The 18,814-nt window shown below is 31.4% G+C and overlaps 1 protein-coding gene across 7 annotated transcripts in view; it reads left to right on the forward strand.

Moving 5' to 3' along the window:
- The window catches only part of uex (metal transporter uex), a 98,382-nt gene that overhangs the window by 14,588 nt on the left and 64,980 nt on the right, over positions 1 to 18,814 (forward strand). For all 7 annotated transcript variants that reach the window (XR_013877733.1, XR_013877734.1, XM_080154167.1 and 4 more), the window contains exons 2-3: positions 3,236 to 3,363; positions 4,354 to 4,621. Coding sequence is in view for 5 of the 7 variants with exons in the window: in XM_080154167.1 (XP_080010293.1) it covers positions 3,236 to 3,363; positions 4,354 to 4,621 (396 nt within the window). In the remaining 2 variants the exon portion in view is untranslated. The remainder of the gene's footprint in view (positions 1 to 3,235; positions 3,364 to 4,353; positions 4,622 to 18,814) is intronic.

Raw genomic sequence — 18,814 nt, forward strand, 5'->3', positions numbered from 1 at the left:
TATTATATTACCTCTACGCAGTTTATCTCCTAACGCGCGTTTTTTAAAACTAAATAATAGTAACCTGGTATCTAAAGGGATAAGACAATAGCAAATAAATTGATTTACATCACCAATGATAATAAACAAAATTGCCCCTTTTGTAGATTCTGTAGTGTTTGAAACGTTTGGACACTCAACTAAATAAACCAACCAAAAGAATTCAATATAAGTCCCCAATGTTATTAAGCCAACGAATAAGAAAACGTTATAATAAGACTTTGGGGACTAGTGTAATAAACAGCCCAATGCCCTCCACTCCCTCCCTGATTAGAGTTACTGCGCTATTTAAAGTAAAATCGTTCTCGTTAATGTTTAAATATTTTGTGGAGTGATTTTTGAAAATGTAAACAAATATTTAAGTACTCCTCTCTGCTAGGTATATTATATGTATCTAGAGACATATTTACGACTATTTGAATTGTGTTATGCTTTTCTACTAGATTCTTAATAATATAAATACCGCTGAGAAAAAAAAATTGGTGGTGTCTAAGTTAGAGATAAAAATATTTAAAAAAGGGGATTTTCCAAAATTTTGGTGTTGCAACCTTAGACGTCCTAGCATGTGGACCTTCAAATTTTCGGACAATCTACAGCTGAATGAAAGCAAAAAATAATTATAGATTACCTGATTATGAATTGACTTTGCGAATCATCTTACATAGTTTGAAATTGAGGCTATACTCAAAAAACGCCTATCTCAGAAAACGCCTATCTCAAAAAACGCCCATCTCAGAAAACGCCTATCTCAAAAAACGCCTATCTCAGAAAACGCCTATCTCAGAAAACGCCTATCTCAAAAAACGCCTTTTTCATAAAATGCCTACTACATTTTTAAGAATTGTCTTGAAGTGAAACATGGTAGTCTAAGGTATTGTGAATATTGTACAATATGTACATTATAAATCTTCTTATTAAAATATCTATCCCTGAAGTATGATATCACTCTTGTACATTCCTTAGGCACTTTGCTGTTTGAAAATTGATCACAATTGAATAACAAAAACTTTTACATAGTTAATTCATGTTTTAAGTTTCTTTACTTCATATATCTACTCAAACAACCCAGTTTACTTTTCAGTTATTACAATAAGATGAACAACTATTAGCTCTATAAAACATAATTCTTATTTATTATGTTATCATTTGACCTAATATCTTGAATTAACAGAATATCAGGTTGAAATGTTGTAAATATGACTAAGCCTAGTAAATTTGTTAAGAGACATTCATAAAGATGTTGTGTAATTTTGTTCTAGTTTTTATTATGCTTAAAAGAAATTTTAGTAGATTCATGTTATATAATTATTAACATACACAAATAATATACAAAATATTTATTGAGTATGATATGCTTTAAAATTATCAGAATTATATAGCTGTTCCTCAAAATAATAAAATTGTTTAGAATAATTATTATAAATCATAAATTAATTATAATTATATAGCTGTTCCTCAAAATAAAAAAATAGTTTAGAATAATTATCATAAATTATAAAGCAATTTATCATTTTGTTAAATCTTACTTTCCATAGATGATGAATTTTGGGAGAAAAATAGGGTGAGGGTTTTTTAATGTCTTTTCCCTATATTCCTTCTTATTTTTATTTGATTAAAAAATAATGTACTTTGAATAAGCTTCCATAATTAAACCCTTTCCTCTAATGAGTTCTCCCTCCAATAATTTTCTCCAATCCCCCATTTTCCATTTATTTAAACCTTCTCTATTCTCTTAAAATAGCAGCTACTCTTAAGTTTACCATTTTATCCATCTTTGTACATAGTTTATTGACTGGTTGATTTGATAACTGTTTATTTATGTTTTAAATACCTAATAGATCATGAATGACAAGTATTTTATTATTATATTAAATACTAGTTATAAATTAGGCTTTATTTTTTAAAAATGTAGTAGGCATTTTATGAAAAAGGCGTTTTTTGAGATAGGCGTTTTCTGAGATGGGCGTTTTTTGAGATAGGCGTTTTCTGAGATGGGCGTTTTTTGAGATAGGCGTTTTCTGAGATAGGCGTTTTTTGAGATGACCCGAAATTGATAGGCCGATTCTAACATACCTAAATAAACGACAGAGCCATATGTTGTGTACAGACGACCATAATTTTAAAATAGCTTTGCTTAACAATCATACCAACCTCCGATTTTTTTTGGTATACCCAAATTTTCCTTTCCTGAAAGCCAATATTTATTCTCTAATGTTGTATTATGTTAAAGTTATGTACAAATATATGAATGCGTTACCAAGTACATTTAATCAGCTTAGTAAACATTATCATGCATTAGTAAAATCAAAGCTTCTTTACATTTGAGGTTGAGTCGGTACGCGTGTCCGTAACTGATAGCTCTGTTTGTAGATTGAGGCATGTGATTCCTTTATAATTAGTTTTGTTTTTATGATAATTCCTGTAATTTTAAACAACAATTTGTTTTACATGATGGAAATTTTTATTTTGAAATATGATAACTAGGAATATTTGGCACATAGTGGTTAGTGAAACATGTCTTCAATCAAGTGTTTTAATGCAATTATAATGTCATCGTTATGTGAGGATTTATTCTATCTAATAATCAACTTCTCCCAAATCAAAAGTATGTTTTATAACATTTTCTAATTTTGACAAAAATTTACAGTAGTATTCCATAACTATTTTATGCACTGCCAATTTAAGTAAAACAATAGAGGGGAAAGGGCTTAAATAACTGTATGTCCCCGACCTGTGCCGACTTTCAATTATGTCTTTAAAAAGCTTATAGCATCGGAAATATTATCACAGCCAAGTCGCTACAAAAGAGCAGAAAGCAATTTGCTAGCAAAGGAAAAAGGTTCCCAACACTGGTTCCAGGTACTTATCTCGATTATATATCTATACTTATGCATTTATTTACTGTTCACTAAATGTAGAATAGTTATTTCTCGCATCGTATTATAAACGGCTTTCCGCGGATATAGAATGTACAATTATGAGATTAAAACTAGTTTTTTTAGCCCCGGGGTGCCAAAGGCACCGGCTAAAAAACTGGGTTTAATCTTATGATTGTACATTTTTATATTCGTAGAAAGCTGGATATAATACGATGCTAGACATAGTTTTTTCGTATTGATGAGAACCGGTTCCTATCCACCGGATTCGAATGAATATGAGAAAAATATTTGTAAATAAACTCTTTAATTCTCTGTGTAGTGTGAGCCGCCATTCATCGCCGATTCCCACGTAAAGATCTCATGTCTGGCGGATTCTGCGGCTGGCGGGCAGCAGCCGCTGGCACCCGCAGAAACCAATGTTGTGGCTGAATTCTCTCTCAACCAGGCATTCAATTAAAACATTTAAAGTAAAAAATGGATGTAGAAAATACGCGGATATTTTAACAGGGTAAAATTTGCTTGCTCATTTAATGGTCAGTTCGTTCATTTAGTAGGAGGAAACTGTACATGGTAATGTCGCGCATCTGACATAGCAGCAGTAGGAACCATTTTTTCAGTGATGACAAGGTGTTAAGTTGAGATTCGAACTCCTCACCTCTCCGACGACGAGCGGATGCTCTACTTGTTAAGCCACGGTCGTAAGATTTTTTGTGCATTAGTGATTCTTAACTGATTAAGGACATTTCGTTGATCCGAATTTTCATATTTCTAGTCCTTTCCTTGTGTTACATGGATGTTGCCATTCTTGTGCAATTAAAAACAAATTTTGTACGTCCTAGATTTTAAATAAAGAAATGGGAACAAGAAACTGTTAGAATATAAAACAAGAACCAAAACACCCAATGGGAGCAAAGCTTTTATGACAATAAATTATTTTTTCCACTGCTGTTAAAATTTTCTTTATGTTAAGTTGTCTTATACTTGACAATTAATTTGTTTGAAGCCTTTTCAAGTATCCCTATGGTGTTTATGGTTTTCCTATGAAATAAAGTTCAAATAGTCTTTAAAATAATATTTACATCGTTACTTACAAAAGGAAAGACTAACCAAAATATATTGTTTGTTGAAAATTTTTGCGAATAATAATTGCATGATTCTTCTTATACAATTTTTATTAACTTTTGCAGCTTCATACAATTTTTATTTACAAAGAAGTTTAGCCATTGTCCTATTTAATTAATTTTTTCTGCCTATATTGCCTCTCAACTTATTTTTAATGCTTTGGACGTAAAGGAAATAGCTTAAATCGTGCCCAGAAAAGTTACAGCGATTCTTTAAAGGAGAAATTGACCATTAATTACATTAAATTTTGCGGCGCTACCTAAAGTTTTGACATCCTTCTGAAAGTTTTAATTTTTAATACCCCAACCACCAGGAGAATTTGGCAGCATTTAACCAAACGTACAAAGTGTGTGTCCGCACTGCAACAACCGCCACCGGCAAACCTGGAGCTGTTTGGCGGCCCTCCAGCTACGTCTTTGTACCACCCTTTAGTGACCTTCTAGTCTTAGAGGACTCGAACCAGGGACGTCAAAGTGATCTCAACCAAAGTGAAAATGGGGAAATCGAACCCGACATGCAGGGACTGTTTGCGGATGAGTTGGGGAAACATGAAAATTCAGCAGCTGACAAATTTACAACAGGTATGCTTTTTATTGTTGCTTGGTGGTAATTTCTCTACCACATTTTTTCTATTATACAGCAGTAATATTTTGTCTAAAGCTAATGATCTCGAAAATAGCTTGTCTGAATATGTTTTACTTTTCAAGGATGCTTTAAATAGATGGAAATGGATCAGGCTTTTTTATTTACCTCCTCAATTTCTAGAGGCTTCATTATATCTAAAGACCCAAAAGATACTTTTCATACTAAAATGTTAAAAAGCAAAGTAAGGATAATTCTACAATTTTAAACATTTCAAACGGATTTTATTCTTTGATCTACCCTTACCCATCTATTTTTTATATTTAAATGGAAACTTTGCCAGTATTTCTTTTTCATTTATTTAAAAGGTCGATTTCTTGCAACAAAAAAATACCTAGCTAAGAACTAAAATAAAATTACAAAATAATAAGTCGACTTCAGGTGATAAGAAAACAATACAGCCATAGTTAAAATAGTTTTCCTAATCACTTGCATGTCTAACACTAACTTTATATTTAGTTTTGTAAAGAATCAGGAATCTATTGACAATTATGTGGGTTGAAAATCTATTTATACTTTTGTATATAGCGAGGAAGGCGCATTGGTCTGTGAATTATACTGGTACCCAAAGTTTGATAAACACGTGTTAGATATCGTTTTGCTTAAAAACTTTGGGGACTTACAAGCTTTTTCACCAGTAACTTTTCACTGCCGATGCTGCTACAAGTACTAATATTTTAAGTATAGTTTAAATTATTTTATTGGCTTAGGCATACTCATGAGGTGTTTATGCTCATGAGAGACTATTATTTTTAGCTCACATATCCATTCCCTTTGCTCTGATAAGAATTATCCTTTTTTCTTTTGAAAGAAAGAATGGGAGGGGACGTAGGCTAGGGGCGTGATTAAGGAAGAGGAGGGTTACACTATTGTACACGAATTATTGACAAAACTTTCCCCGCCAAAGAAATAAATGTTAATTGCCGACGTCAAAGAATACAAATACCAACTTAATAAGTATTTTAATTGGAAAAATAATGTAGGTGTTTTTTAAGGAAAATTATCAATACGAAAATTGAATTTAAGTTATTTAATCTGCCTAAAAGATAACTATTACTGAACCAAACATGTAATTATATGCACGGAAGCTAAAGCACACCCTGTAGGACTAAAACAAATAATAATGAGACGAAATACAAATTGAAATAATCAAAATTAATTGTTTGGCCTACCAACTCCTTCATTGTAAAAAAACTATGGGGACTTCATTCTTGATTTGGTTGTACAAAGGGGGGAGGCGGATGTGCCACTTTTTGAAACCAAAACTAAAAGTCAACAAAGGAACTCAACTAAAAAAAGAGTTACAGGTCTGAGATTTTGCATGGCAGTTGCTTTATAGGGTAACAATATGGAACAGTGAAGAAACGGCGGCGCAACCGCCGAAAACCGCCGAGAAATTGCAAAAAAAAATTCGGCGGGAAACGGCGGTTTTCGGCGGTTGCGCCGCCGTTTCTTCACAGTTCCATATTGTACCCCTATAAAGCAACTGCCATGCAAAATCTCAGACCTGTAACTCTTATTTTTAGTTGAGTTCCTTTGTTGACTTTTAGTTTTGGTTTCAAAAGTGGCACATCCGCCTCCCCCCTTTGTAGTGTCCTAATTTTTCCACTTTTTGTTTGTCTTACAAATAGGTTAATTTCGTTTATCAAATTGGGAGTGTTTATTAATCTAATGACAATTGTCTTATCCCTTAGGATCCCTGTTCAGTTCAGAATGACCTCTGTTTGATAATACTGCATTGTATAATATTCTTTTTCTTTCCTTTTTTTTTTAATGATAATATAGCATGAAAAAGTCACTTGGCTCCTTTGTTAGCCATTTTCATTTTCTGACTAGTAAAATGTTTTTTGTTTGTTTAAAATGTATATAAACTAGAAAAAATACAAAAAAAGTCTACAAACTAATGAGATATTCTTTTTACTTTGAATGGTAGAAATCTTGGTAGCAAAATAGTTTTCTTTAAAGCATTTTTCCATCTCTGGAAATCTGAAATAAAATTGCATCCTTTTCCTGAAAGTTTGATTTTATAACTGTCTACGTCTCACAGACATGGACATAAATACTCAAAATCTAATTTATGAATTCTCCCTTTTTATTTTGTTTCATTATTAAACAATTGCTTTAATAAATGGGATGACAATATAAAGGAATGTAAACACAGTATTTATGAATATAAATATATCTAGTATAATACGAAGTATCTTGATGTATGACCGTTCGTCCCTTAAGATCTCGGTAACCACTAAACCGATTGGTTTCTACGTAAGCTATTTTCTTGGGGGGTGTTACACCCCCAAAAAACAAATCCCCATAAGGATTAGGAGCACTCAAAGAACAAAACCATAAACATCACTTATAATTTTGCATTTTTAAAAGAGGGGCCAAGCCCCTAGAGGCTGTATATATTGCGGTAACTCGAATCTTTTTTTACTGCACTAATTAAATTTATAGTTTCTTCACAATATTTAACCCTGTCCTAAGTACTTGACTTTACAAGAAGTGTCTTTAATATTGAGTTAAAGATACAGCTTTTAGTAAATTGTTCCTAGATGTATAAAACATTTGTATTTGTTACTTTTAACCTTAAATATGAATTGTTTTAATTTATGACAGATTTCCTCAAAGATCGTAGTCGAGCGCAGAACTCACTCTGCCTTGTTTTAAAATATATTAAAAGTAAGGGGGGTGGGGGGTGTTTGAGGAGTTTTCGTGTGTAAACTTCGTGTTATGCATTGGGAAAATTTACCCCTTCCGCTATTTTTTTTAAATAACGGGGTTGGGGTTTCGATGCTTGATAGGCACATGGAAAAATAACACTTTCGTTATATCGTGAGTAGTTTACTCCTTTCCCCTCATCCTTTATTTAAACAAAATGTTTGTGGTTAATGCTAAATTCTGTCCCCCTACATTTGTGGGGACTAAATTATTTTAGAAAATGATGTCATTAATATGTAGTGCATTTTGTGTGTCCCGATTTAATTAATAATTCAAATAATTAGGACTAGTATGGCAACAGAGGATTTGGAATTTACGTGGATATTTTGACAGGGTAAAGATTGTTGTCAATTTTGGTAGTTTGCTAATATAGACAATGAGACATCACTTATTGGTCCGTTCGTTTATAGAATAGGAGGGGTTAGGTAAAGGGGGTAGATTGTGGGTGGTTGTTGTTTTAGCCAGCTTCAAGTGTCGATCTGGTTTAAGATCCAAGTAATATTAAATCTTTTATGACAACAACTATTTTTATTACCGGCGATTCAAGTGCAGCTTTGAATCTTACTTTAAAAATGATTAATTGTGCATTAATTAATAAAGAGAAATACATTAGGGGGAGGGGGGGGGGTAGACTTAGAGATCCCGTAAGACAGTGTTTAGTATCTTAGCTTTTGCTTAGCTTATTAAGGGGGGGGGGAAGTTTTGACACATTTGCGTAAACCTGGCACCTAGGCTTTATCTTTGGACTGAGAGGATAGGTTATTAGTGATAAAATCATTCTTATATGATGAATTTCACGAAGTTTTAAGATTTTTTGGATAGGCCTCCAGGTTCCGGAGCTCCAGGCCTCCAGGTGGTCTCTGTACAGGTAAAAATGAAAAAAAAAATTTTTTTTTAAAGTTACAGGTCAACTTATAAAACAAAATATGCATCTTTTTTAATATTATTCACATATTAGAAGAAAAAAGATGCATATTTTGTTTTATAAGTTGATTTGTAACTTTAAAAAAAAATTTTTTTTTCATTTTTACCTGTACAGAGACCACCTGGAAGCCTGGAGCTCCGAAACCTGGAGGCCTATCCAAAAAATCTTAAAACTTCGTGAAATTCATCATATAAGAATGATTTTATCATTAATAATCTATCCTCTCAGTCCAAAGATAAAGCCTAGGTGCCATGTTTACGCAAATGTGTCAAAACTCCCCCCCCCCCCCCCCCTTAATGCAGCACAATTAGGACATTTAAGTAAGGGCTGTGTGATCAGAAGGTATGTTGTACTGTGAATATTAAAACTTGAAGTAGGTTAATATACCTTCAAATAATAACTTAAAACTTTACCATGATTTTTGAAGACGTCCCACCGTTTTAGATGTTTTATGTAACAAACATAAACACTTGAAATACATTAATAGGACAGTTTTACAGTGAAAAGTTTACTTTATTTGTATGAAAATTATTTATAATTAATATGTTTTGACTGTTTGCTGAAGTTATTATATACATTACATACTTTTCCATTTCATAGAGAATAGTACATGACAAAAGACTTTCCTATAATTATCAGGGATTTAGAGAATACATCTATAAATATAGATGTATAATCCAGGCAACTACCTGGATCAAATGTTGGGGACCTGATATGTTTTCTCCCAATTCTAATAAAACGTGCCAAGTTTCAGAACAAGAAGAGAATACCAACCAAGTTGAAGCCAATCTCCAACTCATATGACAAAGCATAAACTTAGCTACCAAACCGAATAAGTTAAACGCAATATTGTCAAAGTTTACAACATTTAGCTGGTTAGGCTAAATTGATTCAAGTGATAGATGTGATAAACAATTCAACTTTGCCAAAGAAAAAGCAGTTCAATTCAATACTTTAAACTTAGATTAAAATTATGTTATGAAGTACTTATAAGCTATAATTTGTGAGAATATTAAATAAAGCTAGATTTTCCAAGAATAAATAAATAAAGATTTATCCAATGCTTAATTAAACTCTAGCAAGCTACCAGATGTATTTTGCTTTTCTTATAACAATAGAAACTCAGAGTAAACTGCATAGCCGGCTTATACAAGTACAACTTGATGCGCTACCGTACCCTTACTCCTAGAATCCAAGCTATTAAGCTACAGAGCTGTACTAATCAGTGTCCCAAAATCTAATTCAGCATGTATTATACAACTTAATATTTCTTATCAAGCATCCTTAAAGAGAGGTACAACTATAGAGGTTCCCATGTTCCGGTATGCTCCAGGGCCTCTGGAGTGTCAACCGGTGCGAGTGTCCCCCTAGGGCCGCGACCAATGGCCACAAATATACTAGCATTCTCTAGGGCCTCTAGAGTGTCATCTAGTTGCAATTGCTTGTACACAAGGTTCTCAATTGCATTTGTGTCGTGCGTTTCAGTCCCTAAAGCTCCAAACGCCTACAGATAGCTGTCCTTTAATCTCTAGTAATTTTACAAGACTTAAAATATTTGTATCTACTATATATGTAATTGCTAACCACGTTGATTCCTAACCCTCAACTAAGAATGATTCTATTTTTGCACTTGAATAATTCCTAATCAAGTTGGAGGAAAGAACTCCACTCTTTACTAACGTTTTCCAAAGGTACTAGGGCTTTCTAACAAGTTTTGATATTAGCAACTACTTTGAATTTCTAAATAAAAGGAATCATCAAAAGTATTTTTGAAGTTACTTTATATTCAGACAATATAGTAGCAAAGGTCCTTTAATAAGTTGTACATGTAGACTATCATAACCTAATGAATATCAACTATATACATAATCACTAATCACGCTATTCCCTCCGCAGGAATAACTCCGCTCTTTACTAATCGCTTCCAAAGGTACTAGGACTTTCTAACAAGCTTTAAATTAGTAATTATTTTGCTTTCTAAGAAAAAGTCTATTAGATAAAGAATATTTAAATAATAAACATTTACCAAGATAATATAGAGGCAAAGGTCCTTTAGTAAGTTATGATATGCTTATAAGTTAAGTTTTTAAATTAGTTTTACTTTTACTCTTAAACTGCTTAAGTAATGGCAAAATTAATACAAAGACCTAAGTGTTGTAAACACTTCCACGCGAAGATCTCCTATTATTTATTAACTTTTGTGCAATAAAGAACTGTTGTCTCACAACTTCAAGTTCAAATTATTCAATATATACCAAAGTGAAAAATGTACTAAGTGTTTATTGTTTATACTTTATTGTTGATTAAATGTGAGTATCATAGTTTAGTATTGTATTCTAACATAAGTATAATAATGTTTTTTAAGTTATTTTCAATTATTTTATATAAGGTTAAATATGTTTTATGACAGTTAAAACATATCTTTGGATTTGCAAAGTGTAAACCATAAGTTCTTAATAAGAAAGTAAACTTTAAACTTATAATATTTGATTCTTTAAGATTTTCTTTACACTTGACATGTAATTGTTTGTTATCCAAATACTTTGAAAAATAATCATCAAACTTCATTATGTTTTGTAAATTTACAAGTCCAAAGATATAATAGTTAAACTTAGATAAATTTGCTAAAGATAGATTTTTTTTAAGCAGCATAAGTATATGATTTTTCAGAACTTAGACTATTTCTCTATGTTTTGAGCTTCATTTGATTTTTACAAGTCCCAACAGGGAACTTGTAAAATTTCTATAAATCTCAATAAGAGTAAAACAGAAATTAAGATAAATGAAAAATTGATACACATAAAAATAAACACCATTCTAATCAAAACTAACAGAATGGTTAAGAAAAGAGATAGTATACAGATAAACACATTAGATAGGTTAAACATTAAGAGATACAGAGGTTAAATAAAAGATTACGAGTGAATGAGTGTGCAAGGCTCATTGAGAACCAAATACTTTGCTGCTCTATTTATACTGAGATCTTAGAATGTTCTAGAATTTAGTTAATGGCATAATCTGATGCAATCCTAGTTTTTTGTGCAATAAAAAGTATAACAAAAACTTCTACATCAGTTTTTGTCATATAATAAAGAAGATTCTGGAAGCTTACACATGATGCAATATTAGCTGTTTATGTCATAATAAACTTCTACATCAGTTTTTGTCATATAATAAAGAAGATTCTGGAAACTTACACATGATGCAATATTAGCTTTTTAAAAAACTTATTCATTGGTTTTTGCTTGTATAATTAAAGTGTTTCTAAGAACATTCTAGTATCTATATACAATTACATAATACAAAATAATGATGAAATCACAGTAAATAATTATACTCTTGTTTCCTACAAAAAGTCTAGAATATTCTAGATATAAAACACAATTATATAACTTTGAATTGTTGTGCAATCCTAGTTTTTGCTCTTGTAAAATTGTAGCAAAAACTGCACTTTCTGTGGGAAACTCAAAATATACTAATACTTGGTTTTTTTTTATGTATTTTAAAACTACAATTCTTTTTATGTTTTTTTTTATTTTTAGAACTTTTTTATTTAATTTACTGGACATTAGTCAAATTGATTTTTTTGTGTATTTTTTAATAAAAGTAAATCAGACCTTTTTTGTCTGTTGGCAAATTTCTTAATGCTATTTTGTAGCGACTTTGCTGTGTTAATATTCCCGTCGCTATTGGCTGATATGACCAAATTGAAAGTCTGCACATGGTCCATGAAGTTGGGACATACAGATATTTAACCCTTTCCCCCCCTATTCTTTTACTCTAATGTATAGAGCACTCCAGAGTTTTAATTAATCTACAATCCTTCATCCCTCTGATATTTTCCACCAAATTTTTATTCTTTGTCCATTCCTTAGTCTCTGGATAAATAACTAAATTCACTCAAAATTCAATGTTGAATATCATTGTGAATGTTCAAGGAAAGGGATTAAGATCCTTAAATTATCAATAAGGGGGGGGGGAGGTAAAACGTGACAACAATTGCACATAATTCTTGTTGATCTATCATTAATTTCTAGGGTATCTTTGTTTTGGTTAAGGGTATAAAGGTTTAAGGCTATTATGTCAGGTAAAGTTTTAGGCTATATGCAAGGGCAGGTCAACTTTTTTTAACCCGTGATATATTTCGCTGCGATACTACAACCTCTTGAAAATAGTACCTCCAGTCATTGAATTGGCGTTGATTGAAAACAAAATCATTACTTTAATGTTTAAAAACTTTTAATTTATTTTTTAAATGTATCTAGTTCTATTTCAGGACAGTATCGCACTTTTTCCCAAAGCCTTTCTGCGTGTTTTTCTATTACGTAAAGCTGTAATTATTAATAAAAGATAAGTTATTATAATGATTGAAAAAAAACCAGTTTTTTCAATGTATTCCAAAAGACAAAGAAGATATAAAAAAGCCCTTTTATTTCTTACTACCATAAAAAATCACTTGAGAATTTTTTTAAATCATGAAAAATGGCATTATGCTTATAAATTTTGAAAAGAAAAGTTACTTAATTATTAATGAAATTTTCAGGCCTTTTTTATTATTGGTCTGTGAATTACTTAGGTAGACTTGTTTTTGTTAGAAGTAAAGCTCTTCTAAAGGTCAATTTGTCGGTCTGTTTGTCTTTCGTTCTGTGATACTCTTGTGTTTGACTATCTTTAGTAATGTAGACTCACAGCCAAAGTATTCTAATCCCAATGAAAAGTTACAATCTACGGCTTAGTGGTAACGATCTGAAGGCTGGAACAAATCTTTCACTGTAGATTATATTTTTTCGGTCATAGTCTACAAAACGAATAATTTTATTTCAAATATGACTTCGAGAACGATTAAAACCGGTTCTCAGTCATACTAAACAAAATTTTTCATTTTATATGAAACCTGTCTATAATACGATGCTATTAATAACTATAAAGATAAGTTGCGCTACTTATTGTTGCTATTGTCCTTGTTTTATTTTTATTGCCTGACAATAAATAATAATACAGTTTGGGAAAGAAATCAATTTTCGTTTGTGCGTTCTTCTTATGGGTAGGAGATAAAGGTTCTAATTAAAAATTCAAGAGTAAAAAAACATAACATTGGTATATACTTTATGTTTATGTTTAAACTTGGTGTGGTACCCTCCCCAAAAATAGTTATAAACCTATCCAGGAGCTATGAGAAGCTTCATCGTAAAGGAGAATCATATTGGTTTAGCAGTGAGCGAGATCCCTGGCTACTGACATAAAATTCTTACTACTTTAATAGTAGGATTTTAATATCCTTTTCTAATTCTTTCATAGCCCTTCACAATTATATCTTTCCCCAATAAATTTTTTACAAAAAATTTTCCCAATCCCAAGTTTTATGCTTCTACCTAAGGTGGTAAAATTCAGGAATTTATTTACGTATTTTTTTTTATATATAAACAAGCAAAAACCTAAGGCGTTTTGAAGCAAAGAAACTATTTTGACGCTTATATTAATATATAATATATAATATGATAGCGGTGGGAAGACAAAAAACACACCAAGACCTAAATCTAGAAAATAAAATAGCCTTAAACCTTCCCAGGACCTTTGTTAAGCTTACCTAAAATCTAAATTATTGAAATGTTAAGCTTCATATAAAAATCTATATATAATAGGATTGCCATATAATAATATCTACAATCTACATTATACATCTCTATCAAAATATTTACCATGTCTGATTCTTTAATTCTTGATTACCAAGTCTAGGAATTTTTACTTGTCCTGTAATTTTCTTGTTTTATTAGTGACTTTTTCTGTTTGCTATAACCTCCATATTTACTTGATATTGAATTTTAACGTACTATTATTTGTTATTTTTTTAACAAGAAAAAAAAGTTCTACTTTAAAAGGTCCAAAATGGGATTGATTACCATGTTAATAGTCCTATTTATTTTATTTCAATACCCTTAATACTTTAAAAGTAATTTTATATCCAATAGCATTCTTTTTTTTTTGCATGTGACAGAGTTAGTTAGGTTCAAACTAAGTAGGGAGGGACATTGGATTGTAAACTTATCTAGTCCCAATTGTTTTATTAACGCGTTTTCTCATTTGTGGGCTTACAATCTTGCTCTAAGTCTATTATCAGTCTTAAACATAGCTTTTGTGTGAAGACTAGTCTATTTAACACTTCTATTGCTATAAGTCTAGCCTTTTCTACCTTTCTGAATGGGTATCATGGCAATCTAATTAAAACCTTCCTTTACACACTTTCTGATAGCATCCATTACTTTGAAAGTAGAGCATTTAAACCTTTCTGTACAGGGATCGTAATGGATAAGACATAAGGCTTTAATTTTATGCACATCCTCAATTATGATAAACAAAATTACCTTTTTAAACTAGAATTATTGGTAGATAATTTTAAACACTGTTTTTAGTTCTGTAAGGCCTAGACTATTTGTAAATTATACAATAGAAATCAAGACGATCTTTCGGGACCATATTTTGACTGGTGTAAAAATAAAGTGGGCTAAACGTTGTGCTACTTGCTAATTAGAAGACTTTGTCCACTTTTCAAAGGGAATTTTCAATTAGGACTGGACTCACTATACAGAGAGGAAGAGAGAGTTCTATACTTGGCACCATTATATCATAGAAAGAACTTGGAAAGGTTCTGTTTCGTTTGTTTGATTTACAATATATCAGGATGGTCTTGATACATTAGTTGTTGCAAAAATCTTCCTTCTGGGGGAAGGAGTGGAGGTTTATTTGAAGTTTTATGGTAATTTCTCGTTAACCGAAAGTAAAGAAAACTTTTTGTATTGTTTTGGGTTAGGTTAGGTTAAGTAGAGGTTAGGCAAAACCCACAAGCCCCCAAAATTTTTCTTTTAAGTTGATAGAAAGTTGAGTGGTCTGTGTCCCCCTCGTCTATTTAAGGGACCGGTTTTAATCCATAAAAATAATATTAGAATTAAAAGATCATTTAAATATTTTCTATAAATTGAAAATAATCGTCATGCCTTTTCATTCTTATTTTCTACAAAATTTCTTTGCTTTATGAATTGTACATGAAAAGAAAATAAATTTCCCCTTGCCAACGTGCCTAAAATTAAGTAAATACTTTCAATGTCAAGTATAACTTTGTTCTCTCCCTAGGGGGAAAATTGACTAATAAAAGGAACAAGGATAGGGTTGGGCCGAATACTCTTTTGGCCGGATACCGGATATCCGGCTGATTTCCAATGCCGAATATCCGGTTCCAGCCGGATGTCTGGCGCCCAACGTTCGATATCCGGCAAATTATCAGATATCCGGAATTAAAAATTAGACGGATAGCTGGTATCCGGATAGTTTCAATGAATCAATGTCCGGTATCAGGCCAAACCGGATATCCGGCCCAACCCTAGGTAACATTCATAACATTGAGTATTATCATCCTAGGAATCAAAATATCTTGAATGATGTTAAAGATCAAGTTTATTATGCATATTGTTGTCAAAAGGTTAAAATTCAATGTTTATAATGGATTTACTACCTAACTTTATGGTAATGAGCATTATTTATATTAGTTATTTATTGCAGCTTTCCGCGGATATCAAAATGAAAAAATAAACATTAAAACCAGTTTTGTAAGCCCACAGGGACCAAAGGTTGCGCTAACAAAACTATGATTTATATTTTAGTATTCTTAGAGAATTGTCTTTAATACGATAATATACATGGTTTATCAGTATGGCTGAGAACTGGTTCTAATCCAACGGATTTTAATTGGGTTTGAAGCCATACTGGATAGTAGATTTCAATCAAAGGCAGGTAGAAAAGCTTCGCTTTTAGTCACCAACATAAAAATTTCTTGGAATAAATAAATCTGTGTGTTTATATTATAGGCCATTATTTTCTTGTTTTTGGTATATATCAATGTGATAATGCGGAAAAGGAAAAACAAATATGCAAAATATTTTCAAAATACTTTTTTAAACATTAAGTGTATCTTTAAAGGTATGTTTCAAGGAAACTAGGTAAATATAATATAAATTAACAATTAGGCTAAAAAACATACCAGAAAAAAAGCACAAAAATGTCTAAATCCTAACATAAACACCCGAGTAGGTTTTATATTTACAGCAAATTATTATTACTTTTCACCTTATTATATCTATTAAGAGAGGGGTAGGTTTCTGGTAGAATTCGTAAAGGTGTGTGTTTTAATGCTTAAAAATAGTAGTAGAACGATAATATTTACTAAATATGTGTATTTCTTATTGAAAAGAACTATAGACAAAAAAAAAATTAAGGTTAACATAAATTTTTATCGTTCTACTACTGTTTTTAACTTATAACACATAACCTTAACGGATTCTACCATAAACCTACCCCTTTTTTTCTATGCAATTTCCTAGGTATCCTTTTTGTGTCCAATTTACGTATCCTTTCAGTAATGGAATGCCTTTGAGCACAATATCTGTGCAATATTAGGTTGGGATTACTTGCAATGGAATGCACCCCATTTGTGTGTGGGTGTGTGTGCAATTGTGTGTGGGTGTGTGTATGTGTGGGTGGGTGGGTGTGTGTGTGTGTGTGTGTGTGTGTGTGTGTGTGTGTGTGTGTGTGTGTATTTGTGATTTGTGCTTGCAAGCGATTGTGTGTGGTTACAAACAGGGAGGGAGGAAACATTAGGCTGTTTATTACACTAGTCCCAACAGTCTTTATAATAACATGTCTTATTCGTTGGCTTAACAACTTTGGGGACTTTTATTAATTTTTTTTTAGTAGTTTAATTAAGTTGAGTATCCAAACAATTTAACCATTTATTTATAATCTACAAAAGGTTTAATTTTGTGTATCATGTTTGAGGATGTATATAAATTCATTGGCCATTGTCTTATCCCTTTAGATCCCCGGGTACCATAGGTAGGTAGGAAAGTACATCTAAGTATTTCTATCCTTTAAACATTTCGATTTTGAGTTTAGTTTTCCTTGTTCCATATATTTTGGGATGGTTAACATACCCAATCACAAATCCCACCGCTAAATAGCCTAAAACCTACCCTGGACAACTAAAACTATTCTGAAATTAGTTTTATATTTATGTGTTCAAGGAAAATATAAAGCTACCTGAAAAGCACAGATTTTTATTGTAAATTTGTAATTATTTCAAAGATCTGAGGTTTTAGAGTGTTGCATAGCAATAATCTAATTGTATATTTACTAATAATTTTTTATTAGATATTTATTTTAAATTGTCAATGGTGAATTTAGTATTTTTGTATGTGTAGGCCGGGTGTCTAATTGTACACATGTACCTATGTTTGTTTGTCAATTTGTGTTTGTGTGTTTGTCAATTTGTGTTTGTGTGTTTGTCAATTTGTGTTTGTATGTTTGTCATTTGTTGCCACTAATTCAGTTTGTATAGTGTGAGGTTTCAATAATAAGAAACTACAGAAGAACATTGTTTTCCTGGTTCATAAACAAGGATGATAACATCCTTAAGACGCAAAGCTTATGCATACAAAATATATAAAGCATATTTCTTCAACGTAATATACGGATGTAGTAAAAACGAATCAATTAAAGATTAGAGTCTTATGCTTATTGTTCATATGTATGGTTAACTATCTTCAATAGCACTCGAAAAATATCTATCTTCAACTTATTCGACGGACTGAAAGAGTAGAAACAATCCAAACAATTGTGTAGAACCATTGCAACTTATGTTTGTTAATTCAAGAATACCTGAATAGTTCGAAGTTTTAAAAGAATAATAATTTTAGTTTTTGAACCAATCTAACACACATGTTTACACAAGGAGGTCAATGTATTCATTTATTTTTCACAAATTGCAATGATTATTGATCCAAATAAATCAACTAAAAAGTCTGCAAATTTTAAATTTTAGATTAATTTTAAGTTTAGGTATATTATTGGTATCAACACAAATATCTAGCTATAATAGTTATTAAGACAGCTTTCCGCGGATATCAAAATAAAAAACTAAGATTAAAACCAGTTTTGTTATATTCATGGGGCAGAAGTCCCAAGCTAACAAACTGTTATTAATTTCATGATTTTTATTTTAATGGTCGAGGAAAATTGTGTGTAATACAATGCTTTATATGATTTTTCAATATGTCTTAGAACCGGTTCTAATCCAGGGTATATTAATCGGTTCCGATGCCTTACTGAAAATAAAATTAAGCGTTTCTTAAAGCTACTTTTTATTGCAAAATAAGCTTTCAAATGTATGAAAAAAATGGCAGCTATGAGATGAAAGGAAAACATTATACCAAAATGTACATTTTCCCACCAACTCTGCACATTTTTATTACTCGCAGGAACAAAGGGATATATTTACAAAAAAAAATTCTTCTTCTTATATTAAACTAACAGGATGTCTGTCTGTCTGTCTGTCTGTCTGTCTGTATTGAAGGATCTCACTAATCCCAGAACCATTATGGTTCTCCTATACTATGAAGCTTCTCATAGATCCTGGGAAGGTTTATAACTTTTTTGGTCCTAAGTA

The sequence above is a fragment of the Acartia tonsa genome, chromosome 3 (assembly GCF_053477335.1).
Source record: "Acartia tonsa isolate MP-2025a chromosome 3, ASM5347733v1, whole genome shotgun sequence".
In the NCBI taxonomy this organism is placed as follows: Eukaryota; Metazoa; Arthropoda; class Copepoda; order Calanoida; family Acartiidae; genus Acartia; species Acartia tonsa.